Here is a 16,943-nt window from a genome sequence, read left to right on the forward strand (position 1 = left end):
ATGTATATAATTATATTCTGTATTTTCGCTATTTTTCCTTTTTTATTATTATATATTGCAATTTATTGTAAAGTTTTTCATGTAAATTGGTAAAATCGGCACAAATATTCAAACAACATTGCCTCCGGTTCATATCGTGTATGAGTGTTTCTAATAAAATTGGCTGTATTTTGGCAAACATTTACTTATGGATTATTTTACTTACTACTTTATAATAGTATAGACACTTAAAAAAGAAAGTTCATGCATAGTGCATTTTAGACATTTTCTATTAGAAGTTTAGAAAATAAACGGATAGACTATTTAATTGCTTTTCTTCTTACACTTATAAAATAATAACAAACATTTAATATATTATATATATATGTGTATATATAAAATCTAATATTAATGGTTTAATACTAAGGTTTTTACTTCGCAGAACAGTTTCACTTATTATTTTATGGAAATTTTTCTTCTCCAATAATTTTTATTTATTGTGTTTTTTAGGTCTTAAATTCGTTCTTTTATTTCCAACATGAAGTTATAGCACGAAATATTAATGTTGTTTACTTTAACAGTGCTAAGTTAACCACAGTAGCAACAATAGCTTAACATTATCTTGAAGTGAAACCAAAAACATAGAAATATTTCTATGTTTCCATGTTTTTCTATGTTTCTGTTTCTATGTTTTTGTTGAAACACAGTGACGTTCTATGTTTCTATTTCTATGTTTTTGGTGAAACACAGTGGTGTTCACTTCTGTAATATAAATTTCATCTGCTAATCGCATATTTTGCTACAAAATCGCTGGTCCATTATTCATGTTTCAGCATTTCTTCTTTTTCAGTTTTTCTAGTCCATAATTTTGCTTATTTTTCACCATCCGCTTTGACTAAAAACCTTATTATCAGCTAATAATTAATTTATTTTAATCGGTTTAAAAATGACTTTACTTCAGTTCCATTATTTTAGCGCTACTGGCTTAGTTTTACTATTTCTCTTTTTTTTTTGTAAATCCTTACTCTATACTTATCTACTAAGATTACCAACAAAACTTAACACTGCATAAAATGCTTTTACTGAATAAAATTATTAATAAATATTTGAAAATCTAGACAACCAAAAAAGGATTTCAAACTGCCTGTATAAAATCTAGAATGCCTGTCACTACATAATTATTTCACGATTTTTGCTTTAAAAATTCACTAAAACTTATACGTGTACGTTCATTAGTTTTCAAATTTCATCTGCTTCTCCGTTTCAATACCTACATTTCGATTTATGCTCTTAAACATTTCCTAATTTTAAACTATTTTACTTAATTTTCGTTGCAATCCAAAACTCTTCGATTTTTCAATACAACACTTCATCGTGGTGTATTTCTCATGCATTGCATTAATTCACCACATGTTGGTATCGCATGTTATTGCTATGTTGGCCTGCGTATTAACTGCCATTAACATCGACAACTACGGGTAAAGGTGCACAAATGCCATTAACGCCGTTTGCGAAATGCGTCGGTGGTGAAGCTGGTGGTGTCAGAGGTGCGGGTAACATTTTGCCATGGCTAGTAACATTCAATGATTGAGCTAATGTCGACAAACAGGAGTTGTCATGCCCATTATATTTTTCAGTGTTACCATTCATTATTGTAGTATGCAATTCTGCGGTTTCCATTACATTCAACTGTTCATTGCCATTGTCGTTGACGTCGGTCAATGGTGGCGGTGGTGGTGGTAAGGAATCTAACTGATTCGCCTCAGTTAGACTATATTCATTCAGTTCTGTTATTTCTTCAGAAGTTGGTGGTGCTGGTAAACTCATTATGCTATCATAAGCATTTTCCAAATCTACTTCGCCATTAACAGAACTCACACTATGTACTTCACCGTTAACAGCCAGTACTTGTGGTGTTACATTGTCAGTGTTACAATTAATAACTTCAACTGCTTTTACTACTTGTTGTTCACACTCCTCAGCATCCTTTGTTGTATTACTTTCCTCTACTGCAGCTGTAATTGTCTCAGTTACAATTTGGTTTTGTTCTGCATTAACTGCATCAACTACTGGTTTATTTGGTGCATTAGCGACAGTTTCAATTTCCGCATCAACAACTACTTCGGCTGCTGAGATGTTTATTTCTATGCTATCAACAACAGCATTTGGTTTTAGTTCTTGTGGTGTAGTCACTTCTACCTCCTCCGGTTTCTGTTCATGCAATAGTTTGCCAGAATTCTTTGTTACCTCTAGTTCAGCATTATTATTGACTGACATTGCTGTTTGTTCCAGGCTATGTCCATTTTCTGACTTGTGGTCATTTTCATTTGTGTCATCAACAACTGTTTCCATGTCAAAGTTTAAATTAGCTGTTGCACTTACGTAGCCACTTTGTTCCACAGTGTATAATTCTTGGTTGCCATATGAATAGCGCTTATTAGAATCACTGGATGAAGTTGAACTCAAATCCGACTGAGACAAACCAGTGTTTGCGTGCTTTGCCAAACTAATTGCTTCCACATTTTCATTGTCTTCAGCGCTATTTTGTAACTGATTTAATTCTTCATGTTCTTCTACCTCCCTAATTTGTTGTAGATTCACTTTCTGTTCTGCAGCATTTGCGTTGCATTGCAATTCTACTGGTGGTGAATGTATCTGCACATGTTCATGATTTCTTAAAACTTTTTCATCCTCAGTTTTTACCCTCACCATACTGTCCTCACAGCCTGGCAATCTTTTATCACTCCCATCACCTACTGGACTCTCAGGTATAGTCTTCGAGTCCACACCCCGTGCAACTTCAACCACAAAGACGCCATCTTTGTCAGAGGTATTGTAGTGCATTTTCGTCTCACGTGCATCCCGTGAAATATCCTGCAAATAAAAATATATTTCATGTACTTTGAAGCGTGAAATACTTTATTTTTATGCAACATTTAACATTTATAAAATAAATTAAAATACATACTATATATATAAAAATCTTTTATTTTTTTTTTTATTTACAAATATGAGTTGTAAAGTGGTAAAATATTTGATGCAAAAAGGAGCACAAGTCAAAAAAAAAGTTTAATATTGAAGCTACATCAAGAGCTCATCGTGCATTTGGCGTCTGTCTGCGGACAGACAGACACACTATGACAGTTGAGTTAAATGTGAAATTGAGTAAATAAAATTTATATACATACACATGTGCCAAAAGAAAAAGAGTACATAAAAGTTACACAAAGTCATATATTTATAAGATTTATTTATATTGTAAATGCTAAAGAAGTAGACGTCTGTGTTGACGTTGACGCTGACGCTGACGTTGTCGTTGTCGTTGTCAACAAACAACAAAAATATTTGCATAGGTACAAAAGTAAATAGAACTAATTCACAACATCAAGAAATGCGCAAGCAAATACGTACAAGGAGCAAAAATGCTTTGAGGTACTTAAAATTTTTAACGACATTTGGTGCGTACAACAACAATAGCAGGCAAATGATTGCTAATATTATATTTACTCAGCCCACGGCTTCTACACCACCGACTTTGAACTTACGTGGCGTTCTTCCGTTTCAACGATCAGATGATTATTTTTCATAGTCATTTTCGTCACAGAACCATTGGGTGGCGCATAATTTATTTGGACGGACTTTAGGTAGGTTTGTTGGGTTTGTGTACAGGATTTAGTATCTTTGGTCTTGACTGGGGTACTGGCAGCTTTAGGCATCGACTCATCGACAATGTTTAGGGAATTACTGTTGGACGGTATATTTTCTAAATCGTTTGAGTTATTGCCTATACTTGGATTTGCTGTGGGGAATTCGTTTTTCCTATCAACCGATGGTGATTGTACAGACTGAAATGGGAGAAAAGAACGAAAAATAATATTTGAAACCCGAATGTTAATATTAAAAAAAAGTTGTGAGAGGAATTTTTCGATTTTGTTGTTTGTTAACTACTCTTTAAATAATAGACCCTTTTCAAAAAAAATTTCTTTTGTTATGTTGGTAACATACACCCTTTCTTGACATATGGTACAAATTTGAGCGCCATCTGTCAATTAGTTTGTTTACAGCAGCTGTTAATGTGACCAAAGACGGCACCACTGTCATCGCTCAGGCACCATATTCGCCAGATCTGGATCCGTGCGACTTTTTCCTGTTCTCGAAACTCAAATTTCCTCTTCGCGGTAAGCGTTTTGAGTCGATTGAATCGGTAAAAGAGAATTCGCTGAAGGAACTAAAAGTCATACCTGCACGGGCCTACGGAAAGTGTATGGAAGATTGGGTTAAGCTTTGAAATATGTGTATCGCTTCAGAAGGAGCATATTTTGAAGGAGATAAAATAAATTTGGAATAAAATTTAAATTTGTGCGTTTTATTTACAAAATCCGAGTACTTTTTGAGCAGAAGGTATATATTATATGTCATTTTTTATAATTCTTATCAATTTGTATCAATTTTAGTTTTTATTTAAAATAATATAAAAACTGTTCTTAATACTTGATACAAACCAAAAGGATCTTTAAAACTTCTGCAAAATCTTTACTTTTTCAAAATATTAATGACTTGGAGGGATTTTTCAATCAAGTTACTCTTTTAATACATTTAAGTGAAATTTTATATTCGATTGAAAAATCTGGAGCAAAATATATAACAGTCGAGATTAATTTATAACACTCTAGATATTTTGTCAGAGTAGCAAGATTTCACTAAAATTAACAGCTTTTTTATATGACATGAGAGATAAAATGGGATTTCATTGGATATTTAAAAAAAATATATTTATATGCTTAAAAAATATAAATGTCCTCAAACTCTACCACAAAGTTGTTAGATTTCTTTAGAAATGTTTGATTGGGCAACAAAATTTGACAGATCGAGAGTAAATTTAGATTGAATCCAGATTAAGCGATCGAAAAAGCTATTAGATGATTTTCATCAATGACATTACCTTCGGACTCAGGAGTGGTCTACTCGATTCGTTTTCGGAAATTTCGATGTCAAAAATACACCCTGCCCTGTTTAACGATAACATTAATATCGTTAAATGATCTCATAAATATCGGTTAACAGGGTGTTACCAATAATTTCAGATATCTCCATGAAATATATTATATTAGCACAAATAATTTAATTGAGTTTACCTTAAATAATAGTAATTAAAATATTTAGTTTTAGTCTATGTTGATGGCGAGTAAATATTTATATAAATTACCCCTATGAAGGTAAAAACCTTTTAGATAACATTTTGTTTTCGTGTGTTCTCATATATTTAAACTGACATTAAAATCCTGATATGCAGGTGTATATATTATTCTCTCATTGCGTTCAACCATTTAAGTGTGGAAAACCACACAGCGTAAATACGTAATGGCAAAGGACACATTTAAGCACTCAATGGAAAGCCACTGTAATAAATTACAAAATTGTAAATTAAAACACTTCCATAAAGTGTCAGTTAACTGTAAAGGTAAGTGCAGCATTGTCGACCATTTGCCAACGACAAGCATCCAGCTCTTACTTCAAATAGCCGTTCTCATCCTTGTCATCGTTGTCGTCAACTACAGAACCGAACCACAAACAACGTTCAGTTTATTTAAAAGCACATCATATACATTAAAATGGTTACAAGGTGATACTATAGGTAATATTTACAAATGTTAATGTAGTTACCAAAAGTCTGACCTGACCCAGTGGAGTTTGGTAAATGCAATTTCATCTCAACCTGTGCTAGGCTAATAAAAACTATTTGCGTAAACGAAAAGGATTGAGTAAGGACGACAATATGCAAAGTATTTACTTCAGATAAGAAGTTTGCAATTAAAATCAGCTTATTCAAGGAACAGCTGCTTTTAATTGAGACATTCATTTTTAAATGTTCTCAAGGTTTTACTTCGAGTAAACACTTTTTGTGTGACAGTTGGTATTAAATGAAAATTTTCCTTCACTTTTCACTACCTTAAAGTAACTGATATGTGTAATATTTTAAAAATTAATCTTTTTCATTAGTTTAATATACACGTATTCAGAGAATCTAAAGTTTTTGTTCAAGAAAATGTATTTTATTTAATTATTGAAACCATTTTACAAAGAGCTAAAGCTTTACTTACAATTATTTTAGACTTTTTATGCTTTTAAAATTTTCAAGGAATTATGTTTCTCTTAAGAAATATCAAAAGTTTTATTTCCATTCGTAATAATGTTTTGGTTTTATATATGCATAAAAACTATATAACAAATAATATAAGTAACTTGTGCAATAAGTTGCGAATCTGAGGATGGTTTTGGAGTTGGCCAAGATCCTCAACAAAGGAAGTCCCTAATTTATTTAATCAGCGATGCGTATATGCTGGACAATAACAAAACTGATGTGAGACATTTTCAACTATATCTTTGTAACTGGGACAGAATTGATTAAGTGGGAGATTCAATCTGTTATCTTGGTTATCTAATCGGTTGTGATCTGCTCACAAACCTACAATATGACTTTTATTTTTATGGTAAATCTCAATAAGAGTGCTGGATCTTTCTAATAAAACTTAGCTTCGCATCATTTATTAAACTGCTCCACACAGAAAGAATTCAATAAATGTTGCCCTGATGTCAGCAATATACCACCATTCATCAGATATTCCGATTGAGCATCTAATCTGGCTTGCAGCTGCTGAAAATTTCGAAATAGCTGGAAACCCAGACTAGAAAAATATTAAACTACGTCTATCGTCCTGGATATAAATTAGAAATAACTGAAGGACTTTAAGGCAGTCTGATTTTCTGAGAATATGTTTATGTTCTTATTGAATGGATTGTCCACTTCCAAACATGCTATAGCTTCTCTTATAGCTTTCACCTTTGCCTGAATAACAATGCAATGATCAATAAGTCAAGGCATGAAGATTCAGGAGAAAAATACTTTATCGTATTATTTTTAGTATATATTTCATCGGTCGACTTTATGTGAAAACAAAAAAAGGAAGTATTACCATGCTAAAATAAAACCTTGTTCTACGTTTTTGCTTGAACAAACGCTGCATAGAGTCTTAAGCACTTTTGAAAAAATAAAATTGGATCACATACGATTTTCAAATAAAAATGTTTGATAACATTAATGCTATAAGCATATCACTGAACTGATTTGGGAAATATTCCATGATGATGTAGGCTTAAGAGTGCTATCCACGTATTGAGACTTGTATTACTTAAATAGGGCTCATAACGCAATCATAAGTATGCTACTGAGGTTCTATTAAGATGATTTCAGTAAATTAAAAGAAGGAAGGTATGAAATTATAAAATAAAAACAAATAGATTGGCCGCCTTTGATACAGAAATCGAAGATATACTTTGGTGACTAACTTATATCGAATAAATAAATAAAACTGGGTGAAATTGATTAGATACTATTAGTTGTTGAAGTAATTAGAGACAGTTAAATACTCTGGATCCAATAAGTGGGCATAACATGCATATCTTCAGACCACAACGAGAAATCCACCGAACTTAATAATAAAAATATATATTAACAGTTTAGGGGTCTGTAAATATCGACTGATATATCGAAAGTCACAGTTTTATTAATTAAATATTAAAAGCAGTAATCCAGTCAGATTAGAATGACTTTATTATTAATAATGTCAATTTTCTTACGACACTATATTTATAGCATTGCAAATACTATTCTTAGGTACTATATTTATAGTATCGAGAAAGCTGTATAAATCGAAAATCTGGTAAATAATAGAAATCGGAATTGTTAATGTTTTAAAAATATTTTATATCAAAAGTTATGGAACTTAGAAATTTAATATTTAATTAAATTGTGTGAGGTCTGAATCTAAAACTAAATGACATTCTGAGGTTTGGCAACAATATAAATTTGTTCAGGTTAACTGAGTTGATTCCCTCCAGAGATGGCACAATAGATTATATAGGTTGTAGTGGATCACTTTTTTTCTTCTAATAATAACTTTAAACCTAGAGTCAGCTTAAAAATTCATCTTTTGTATCACCTCTCTTAAATTACGGGGATATCTTATTTAGAATAATAGATCATATAGGTCGCATTGCATCTTTTTTTCTTCTAAGAATAATAATGAAAATTAAATATAAATGCTCTTAAATATCTTAACTTTGAACCAAGAGTCAGTTCAAAAATTGATCATTTGGGTCACTTCTTAAATTCCGGGGTTATCTAATTTAGAACTTAGTACTAGTACCATAACTAACTGTTCAATTATACTAAGTGCTATTATCAACTCATACTAAATGGTTTGAAATACTTTTATGCATATTTTTAATAAACACTAGTTTCAAAAGTTTCTTTTTGAAAAATATATATTTTATTATTGCGAATATTTTGTTCATAATAAAAGTATATTCCACAAAGCAATCGCCTTTAGTAAAATAGTTAAGGAATAATAGTTATTTACCACAAATGTTGTACTGCTTTCAGAGCTTAAAAGTAACAATACCACAAGAAAACTAATTTTAAAAATATTTTCGAAAAGTTTAAGTCAAGAAGAAACTTAAAAATATAAAAATAATAAAAGAAAATATTTTTTTCTTTTAACCAAGTTTAAGAATTTTTCTGTGGTACTTAAGAATAATGTTTTTATTTTTGTAAAATGTTATAAGAAGAATTGTATGTATTCTACTTAGGCCGATTATTCACTCAGTGAACATTTTGGTTACGAATGTGTGCATCTCGCATCGATAGTCCACAGACCCACAGATAGAGAGTACTATTTTTCTAATAAGGCTAGAAGAATAAGAAACTATGTAGATTTAAAAAAAAACGAATTCAGTGAACAATTGAAAATATATAAGAACATATTAAGTTAATTCGTCTTCTGGAAGAAATCAAAAATAGCTTAAAACGATGGTGATATATAGTATATTCAATAGATGATTTTGTGCTTTGCTTTTATTTAAGCTAACAAATGGTTCAAATAGACCGTACACATTATAATGCGCCATTCCAGAGAATCATATTTTAGTAAAGTCCACAATTTTAAGAATCTGTTAACATTATTATATATATATGGAGATTACTATTGATTACTATTTACATATATTAAAATATGGTAACCCTTTTGGAAAGAAGACTAATGCAATATTCTTTGCTATACATTATGTGTAGATTGCATTGTCGAGAGAGTAGATCCATGAAGAAAAGGGGTTAGAAAAAAGGGGTCAGACGTAAAGCTTAATAAAACCAAATAAGCACCACTTGATACTGTTTGGAGATTTAATTATAGTGAGTAACGCCATAGATCTCAATCTGGTACCACAAGGATTAAGTCGAGCAGTTTTGGATGTCTTAATTAAGGTTGAACACTTTAATAATATTATCGTGCTGGCTGTGATTACGACCTAAAATTACGCGAGTAGAATAACTATCTTCATTGCTCTATATGACGAGTTGTAAAACTGATTAAGTTAAGACCCACAGCTTTAGCTGTTCTGATGAATAGAGATTGGCTCCTTTAATAGGAGTTTAGTGCTAGCTTTAGTTATAAACCAAAATTACGCGGATAGAATTACTGTTTTCATCAGTTTCATTCGATATATAGCTGTATTTTTCAATGGAGTGCTGTGCCACAAAAAACTGCAGAAGTATTTGAAGGGCCTTCTCTTCTACCTAAAGAGGAAGGTATAGTTCATCGATAGTATACATTAAGACTGAAAAGTTTTCGGAAATTCTCATTTAAAATTCGCGCGCTGTATATTTTTCGATATTTTAAGTTTATGTAGTTTGGCAGCACTGTCCTTAATTACTATGCCAAAAATGAGCTCGATCTGTCAGACAGTTCGTTTACGGCAGCTGTTGAAACCAGTTCACCTCAGTAGTGCGTTGCGAAATGTCTTCGACGGTCGTACGACCGTCCTGGAAGGCTTTGTACCACTCATAAACTTGAGTTTTCGATAAAACTGATTCCCCATAAGCCTTTTGTAGCATTCGCAACGATTCTGCACACGAAATTTCGTTCGAAACACAAAATTTGATGCAAACTCTTTGTTCAATATTTTTTTCCATTGTTTTTTTCGCAACGCCCTACTGAGGTGAACTGGTTTCAACAGCTGCCGTAAACGAACTGTCTGACAGATCGCGCTCATTTTTGGCATAGTAATTAAGGACAGTGCTGCCAAACTACATAAACTTAAAATATCGAAAAATATACAGCGCGCGAATTTTAAATGAGAATTTCCGAAAACTTTTCGGTCTTAATGTAGTACATTAATTTGTTCCTGTGGATTTAATATAAACCCATTATAATAATATAGCCAATATAATCTCAAAGGGGACATTTATCATAGCACTATACTGATACGTATGTTAAAAACACCGTAATCTAGAGCTCTAATCGCGTTCAAACACTATAAACACTTTCAAGGGTGTGGTCTATTCCTCGATTCCTCATTAAAAACGCTACTGTAACAAGTCTGTACAATTTCTACTCTTAGTAAATATGTGACAAATAATGTGTGATGTGAGAAATAAAAATGTCACTTTGTAAACTGTCACCTCGATTTCTTCCTTTTATGCCACTTAATAACCAGCGAAGTTCGTAGCGATTTCATCAGTTCAATCAATGTAATTTTATTTCTTGGTAATTTATGCTCTTTGTTGAAGTGCAAATTTATTAGCAAACGAAGTGGTTGTGCAGAAATATATCACAGAACGCACAATAAAATCTTGGAATATATACTCACATTAACGCCAATAGAAGAAATGCACTTTTAATATAAAAATGCGCACATACAAATAAATGCATATATATATATACATATACTAACACATATGCATTTATATTTTTATATATAAATATATAAAATCTTATATGTATATCTATTGAAAAATGAGTGGAGCGGAGCATACACCACTCGATAGGATATAAAAAGTTTGCTTCAATTCCCACGAACATTGCATTTGGTTTAAATTTTTCAAGAATGTTAGAAGGACATAGAGAAAGAAGAAGAAGAACGCAATGTTAAGGTTCTTCATTTTTAATTTCATTTCCAGAAAGTGCATAATAAAATGAAAGAAAAATCTTGCCACTTTCATCCGAAAATAAAAATAAAAAAATAAAAGTAACAGAAGGGAACAGGATTCTATTCTTTATTTGTGACACAATAGAATTCAATTCGGGTGGAAAAAAACTAAGGGAAATAATGGTAATTTCATTTGATATTTTTAGTATTGGCAGCAGTACGTCGGAGCAAAAAACACAAGTTCACTTGGAGCTGCAAAAGCAGGGAAAATCGTAGCTATTAAATGAAATCTATACTATACATGAATTGAAGTGCAGTGTAATAAAAATGCTGGAATATTAAAGTAAGATCATTCTTACTTCAAGCGCAGTAAATCCAGCACATATGTAGGTGTCAGCGCACACGATATGTGACAAATCTGGTAGTGATTGTGACCTGTACTGTATAAAATTCCCAATCGCAGAATGTGTGGGTTGATTGTATTCCATTTCATCTCAATTTTTTATGATTTTTCGCTTATATGACATTAACCTTTCAATATTTCAAGTCGTAGTACTTGTGACCCCATTGGGTATGATTATATTTTATATAGTATTGAGTAAAGATAAGGTACAAAACTTTATTTCTAAAGTCTTAGTGAAAAGTTTTACAATATTATTACATATTTTCAGTACGACTGTAAAGAAATGCTAATTACCTCGCCTTTCTCGCCACCATCGCCATCGTAAGCCGCTTTTCCATTGCCCTGTTGTGTATCTCCATTTTCTGAATCACTCGAATTCGATTGGTATTTTTTATAAAGGTAACTGCACCATTGTGAAGAGCATGAAAATAAAAGAAAAATATATATAAATTTTAGTTTGACCCAAATTGCATTACATGAAATGTAAAATGTACCGGGAGAAGGAGGAGGAGGAGGAGCAGGAGTGAGGAGTAAGGAGTGGAAGAGCAGGAGTATTCTCGTATAATGCAAATAGCATAAAAGTTTTTTACATTAAAATGCGGTAACTTGGAATTGTTGCACACACACTAAACCGATTAATGGGATTAAACTTTTCCTCAATTCAACATTTGCATTTGCATTCAATTGTGGCGAAACTTTTTACATTTAAACTTCTTTATCGTCAATAATGCAAGCTTAAATCTGCTGCCCTAAAATACTTTTTCCTCCCCCTCTGCAGGATTTACGTAGTATACAAGTATTACTTTTTATTAAGTTGCAACCAAATTTAACTTTATGATTCAATTTAAGCCAAAACTGTCAAGGCTTATCAATTTTTACTCGCAAAAGTAAAATAATTTTTATTCAAAAGTTTTTTTTTTACATTTTTCATCTTATTGCATTAGATTTTGTAGATTTAAGCAATTCCATTTTTAAATTTCTAAAAGATTTTTATTTTTTCTTCTTTTTGTGTAAGCACAACTACGTAATATGTGATATCCTTCATGGTAGAGTGGTTCGAGTGGTAAATTTTTTGATGAAATACCTACTACTCAAATATTGTCATCGTCCTTGATATATTTTCCAGCATTCGCTATATCGCCAAGTAAATATTTGTTTAAAAAAGAAAATATATTGCAATATACATACGACTAAAGCATCCTACTAAAAAGATTTTTAAAATGAATAAAATAATCAAGTAAGTGGTTTACGAATTTATTAATTAATTATTAAGGAACTAATATGTGTACATATCAAGACGCGATACAGTTTTCGAATGCTTCAGATAACTCAGTCACTCCCATTTTACGACTAGTAACTACTTCTTGAAGTATGAATATATTCTTCAAATTAAGAATCAATTCTATGAAGGCGTACCGCCTTCAAATGAAAATTTAATGTTATTTAATCGTATTATCCTTAATTAGAATAGAATAGATTAGAATAGAATAGAAATAAACAGGGTACAAGCTCCCAATGGAGCAGAGCACTGCGACCAGATTGATCTTTTGTGCTGCAACTGACCCTAACCGAACAGAAGACATTCCGCTTTTCGGATGAAAGCCAGAATGTCGTCCGTTGAGGACCTCCTAATGTCAGAAGGAGAGAGCAGCCCTCCTCCCAGTGACCTCCTCCTAGCCCAGATCAAGGCTGGGCAGTCACAGAGAATGTGACTGGTAGTATCGTCTGCTTCTAAGCAGAGTCGACAATTCGTCTCCTCGGACAGACCCATCTTATTAAGGTGATAACGCAGTCCATGGTGACCCGTTAAATATCCTGCCAGCAATCTCAAGTCTGATCTGCTAAGGAGGGATGCCTTGCCATAACTATATGGGTGAACCAGCTCTTTAGCCTGACGGTTACCTCGATTGTCGCACCAGTAGCGATCTCTTTCGGCTAAGATCCATTTTGTTTTCATAACTATTTAATATTACTTTTGTTAATTATATTCCAGCATTGTTTTGATTTGGTTTATCTTAATAAGAATAAAGTACACTCAGAAAAATATGTTAGTTAGAACAATTTTGGCTCATGTGGCAAAGAAGACATGAAAACCAATATGTGGTATGGTTGAATCAACATGATATGTCGAGTATCAACATTTTGACCTCTGATTTAGTTAAAATCTGTTTAAATCAACCAAATTATTTTTCTAAGTGTACTGTTATTATGCTATATTTAGACTATTGTACTTAACTCGTCCAATACATAACAATATGTGTCAATTTTTATACAAAATCCATACAAAACCCATATAATAATATGCTAAATAAGTTCGAAAAGGCTGATTATGAGTTTATCTAAGATGAGATAAATACAAAATTCTCTATTTAAACTATTTTGTATGATACTATGATTATTATATTATCTAATCGTTTTCTAATCGTTTTTTTTTTCAAATAAAATAAATAAAATTAAATCAAAATTTAACTCAGATCAAAGTATTTAAATTAAATTAAATGAAATAAATTTATAAAGAGGTTTTTTCGAACAGTAGTGTACTACAACAACAAAAATTCATTTTTATATTATTTTAATTAATTGAATTTTTGGCTGACCATACAGCTGTTTCGAGTATTGCCAAATACCCATCATCAGTAGTCTTAGAAATAATTCTTGTATTTAATTATTCGTAAATAATTATTTTTGAGATTGCAAGTACCAGGAATCGAACTCGGGTCCTGCCAAATGTGAAGCTCAGAATCAGCGCACCTCAACCAACTGATCCAAAGCTGTTATTTTTAATTATTTCAGCACTATTATTTTGTCATTTCTAACCATAAAAATATATTTGACTGTAATATTTTGTTCAAAATAAATCAATAAAAAACCAACATAATTCATTTGTTCAACATAATACAACAGAAATATCTATTGAATAAATAAAATAAATTGGATTCGATATAAATTACTTCCTGAAAGAAGTCAATGCTTTCAATAAATTCCGTATAATGCACCTGTTGTTCGATATTATTTTGGAAGACTTCCATACACTTGCAGGTCATTGTACTACAAATTGTATTCCAAATAAATTTAAATCTGTTGCCTTGGTAAACGCAAACAAATTACACGTAATTGCATTGAAATGTTGGCATTCAATCAAGCCGAAACAAATCTTAGTTTTGCTCAGCTAAGAGCAATTACTGGAGATATTTTAAAAATTCCAAGGCATAAAATCCTTTTCAGTCACCACTCAAACGCCTAACGAAGCATGTCAGCTTCATTCATTCTGTATTTGCCTAAAGCCACCACCGCAACTTTAAGCTTTTCCCACATACAGCCTTTTGCCTACTTTTTGTTTTCTTTTGCTGACATTGGCACTGGGACTGGGACGGGCACTGAGACTGGCACTGACAATGTCTTTACCCCCATGCGATTCTTGTCAAGCATATTTGGCAGTTACTCTGCTACGGCAGTTTAGTTTTTTGTGAGTAGTCAGTTTAGTCCTTCGACAAATCCATTTTGTATCTCACAAACAAAGCACTTTTCTTACAATTTCAACATTTGTTTTTATTTTGTTTTTTGTTTTATTTTTTGTTTTTTTGTTTTGTATTTTCTTTTCTTTATATTATTGTTTTCATTTTGTGCTGATATTGTGAAATATAATAAATCTTCTAGGTACTTTCCTGTGCCACATAAATGATATATTTTTGTTGCTTTAATGGCAACTTAAGTGCATACAGAACGACCGCAAGGCAAAGTTAGTAAAATTCATTTTTGCTGGTAAACCAATGAGGTCTTCATCTAAACCCTGGTATGACTACTACCATAAAAACTCATTCCAACCACTACAACAACTGAATGCGGTTTGATAAAGCCAAGCCAAATATAAGAGTGTGTAAGCTAAAAAGGTGTCCAAATCCTAATTTGTAGCAAAAAATAAGAAATAAAAGAAAATATTTGGGAAAAAATTGAATAAAAAAATTGCCTCACAAATACAGATTCCTAGCAAAACAGCATATGAGTGTAGTACCAGCTTCACAACTTCATATGGAAACAAATTGCACAACATAATCCCGAGAATTAGTGACGCTCTGTGGTTATCACCCAAACAACATTAGTGAACAGCTAAAAGCAGCTTGTTTCTTTATTTTTTATAATATTTTTTTTTTGCTGCTCAGATTTTCCTTTGCCAGGTGATATTACACATGCCATATATTGTAATTTATACATAAATATAAATATAAATGTGTATCTAATGTTACACAATAAAGAACATATATACTTTTGCCACAATATGGCAACATTTGCACTATAATATGCGTATTATGAGGAATATTGTTAGAGGTGCACAATGTCGGTTGATGGAAAGCTTAACATTGTGTAAATGTATCTGAAAAAAATTAGTTGCCTTATGCATTCAAATGAGCTGCTTAGTGCATTTCCCAAAAGGATTAAGGGCTTTCTTGTAATTTATGTACATTACGCTTACTTAAACAGAAGTTTGTTAGCGAAATATGGAGTAAAGTATTTAAGCTTAAAAAGCATTGAAACTATTAAGATTTGAATAATCTTATTTGGAAAGTTTAAGTTTAATATATTCTTCTAGTATCATATACTTATAGATTTTAAATATTACAGTTGCGTGTAGAAATTCTACGATATATAGGAAATGAAAAAAGTAAAGAAATATCTTTAAATAAAGTGCAACCCGCAAGGCAGTCGCCGACCTGGCGCTCCTTCAAGAACATGGCGAAGGACAATTGATGCTGACCTAACATCAACGCGCTATTCATGGATACGGTTCAGAGTAATTGTTGAGATCCTATGCTCCACTGGTAGTTAATGGAACAAAAAAGAAAAAGAAGAAGACTAAATCTTTAAAATATGTACTACACACTTTAGTGAAAGTCTGTGGAAATCATGGAATTCAGAACGTTCCGAAGGATTTTATCAGTAAAAGCAATATGACTAACGAGAAGTATTTCGTTAATAATTCTTTTACAGGGATATAAATACACGAACTCTGAATTCCATAGTAATCTTTTAAATGTAACAGGCGTAAATAAAAGTAAGAAATGTTCTGATTTAAATGGTATGGTTGGTTTGTTGGTTACAGAAATGACTGTTCATTAGCGCTTCCGCACAGTTTTATTTCAGCACCTCGTCAACAAGTTGATTGTCCAGCTATTTGTCTGTCCAACACGATTAGATCTAGTCTGTATGGCTTAAAAACCTCTGATGTTTACTGATATTAAAACTCTTTAACACCCTAACATTATTAAAAAGAATCTTACTTAATATAGCTGGTAATAATTTTCTTTGTTCGTATATACCAATGTACTTCATAGCAGCACTTCATTAGTTTCTTAACAAATTGTGCAGTATAAAATTAATGTACTGAATTAATTATTTATTAAGTATTGAATTAGATTAATGTATGGAATCAGTTATATTTTGCAGACATATAGGAGAAAGTCTTTAATCACGTCTTTAATCACGTCTTTAATCACTTTTTTTCTCGTTTACTTTTCGGTTGCAATATAGTTTTATACCATATCATTTCCACAATTCAATTATTGAAACAATTTGTTTAAAT

The 16,943-nt window shown here is 31.7% G+C and overlaps 2 protein-coding genes across 2 annotated transcripts in view; one reads left to right on the forward strand and one right to left on the reverse strand.

Annotated features, from left to right (window-relative positions):
- Positions 1–16,943, forward strand: part of LOC119666810 (mucin-2-like) — a 167,467-nt gene that overhangs the window by 131,993 nt on the left and 18,531 nt on the right. The window lies entirely within an intron of this gene.
- The window catches only part of LOC119670435, a 24,094-nt gene continuing 7,551 nt past the window's right edge, over positions 401–16,943 (reverse strand). Inside the window, exons 3-4 of the mRNA XM_038080693.1 lie at positions 11,660–11,768; positions 401–2,853 (exon numbers count right to left, since the gene is read on the reverse strand). Of these exons, the coding sequence (XP_037936621.1) occupies positions 1,429–2,853; positions 11,660–11,768 (1,534 nt within the window). The 3' untranslated portion in view covers positions 401–1,428. The remainder of the gene's footprint in view (positions 2,854–11,659; positions 11,769–16,943) is intronic.

The sequence above is a fragment of the Teleopsis dalmanni genome, chromosome 1 (genome assembly GCF_002237135.1).
Source record: "Teleopsis dalmanni isolate 2A chromosome 1, ASM223713v2, whole genome shotgun sequence".
Lineage (NCBI taxonomy): Eukaryota > Metazoa > Arthropoda > Insecta > Diptera > Diopsidae > Teleopsis > Teleopsis dalmanni.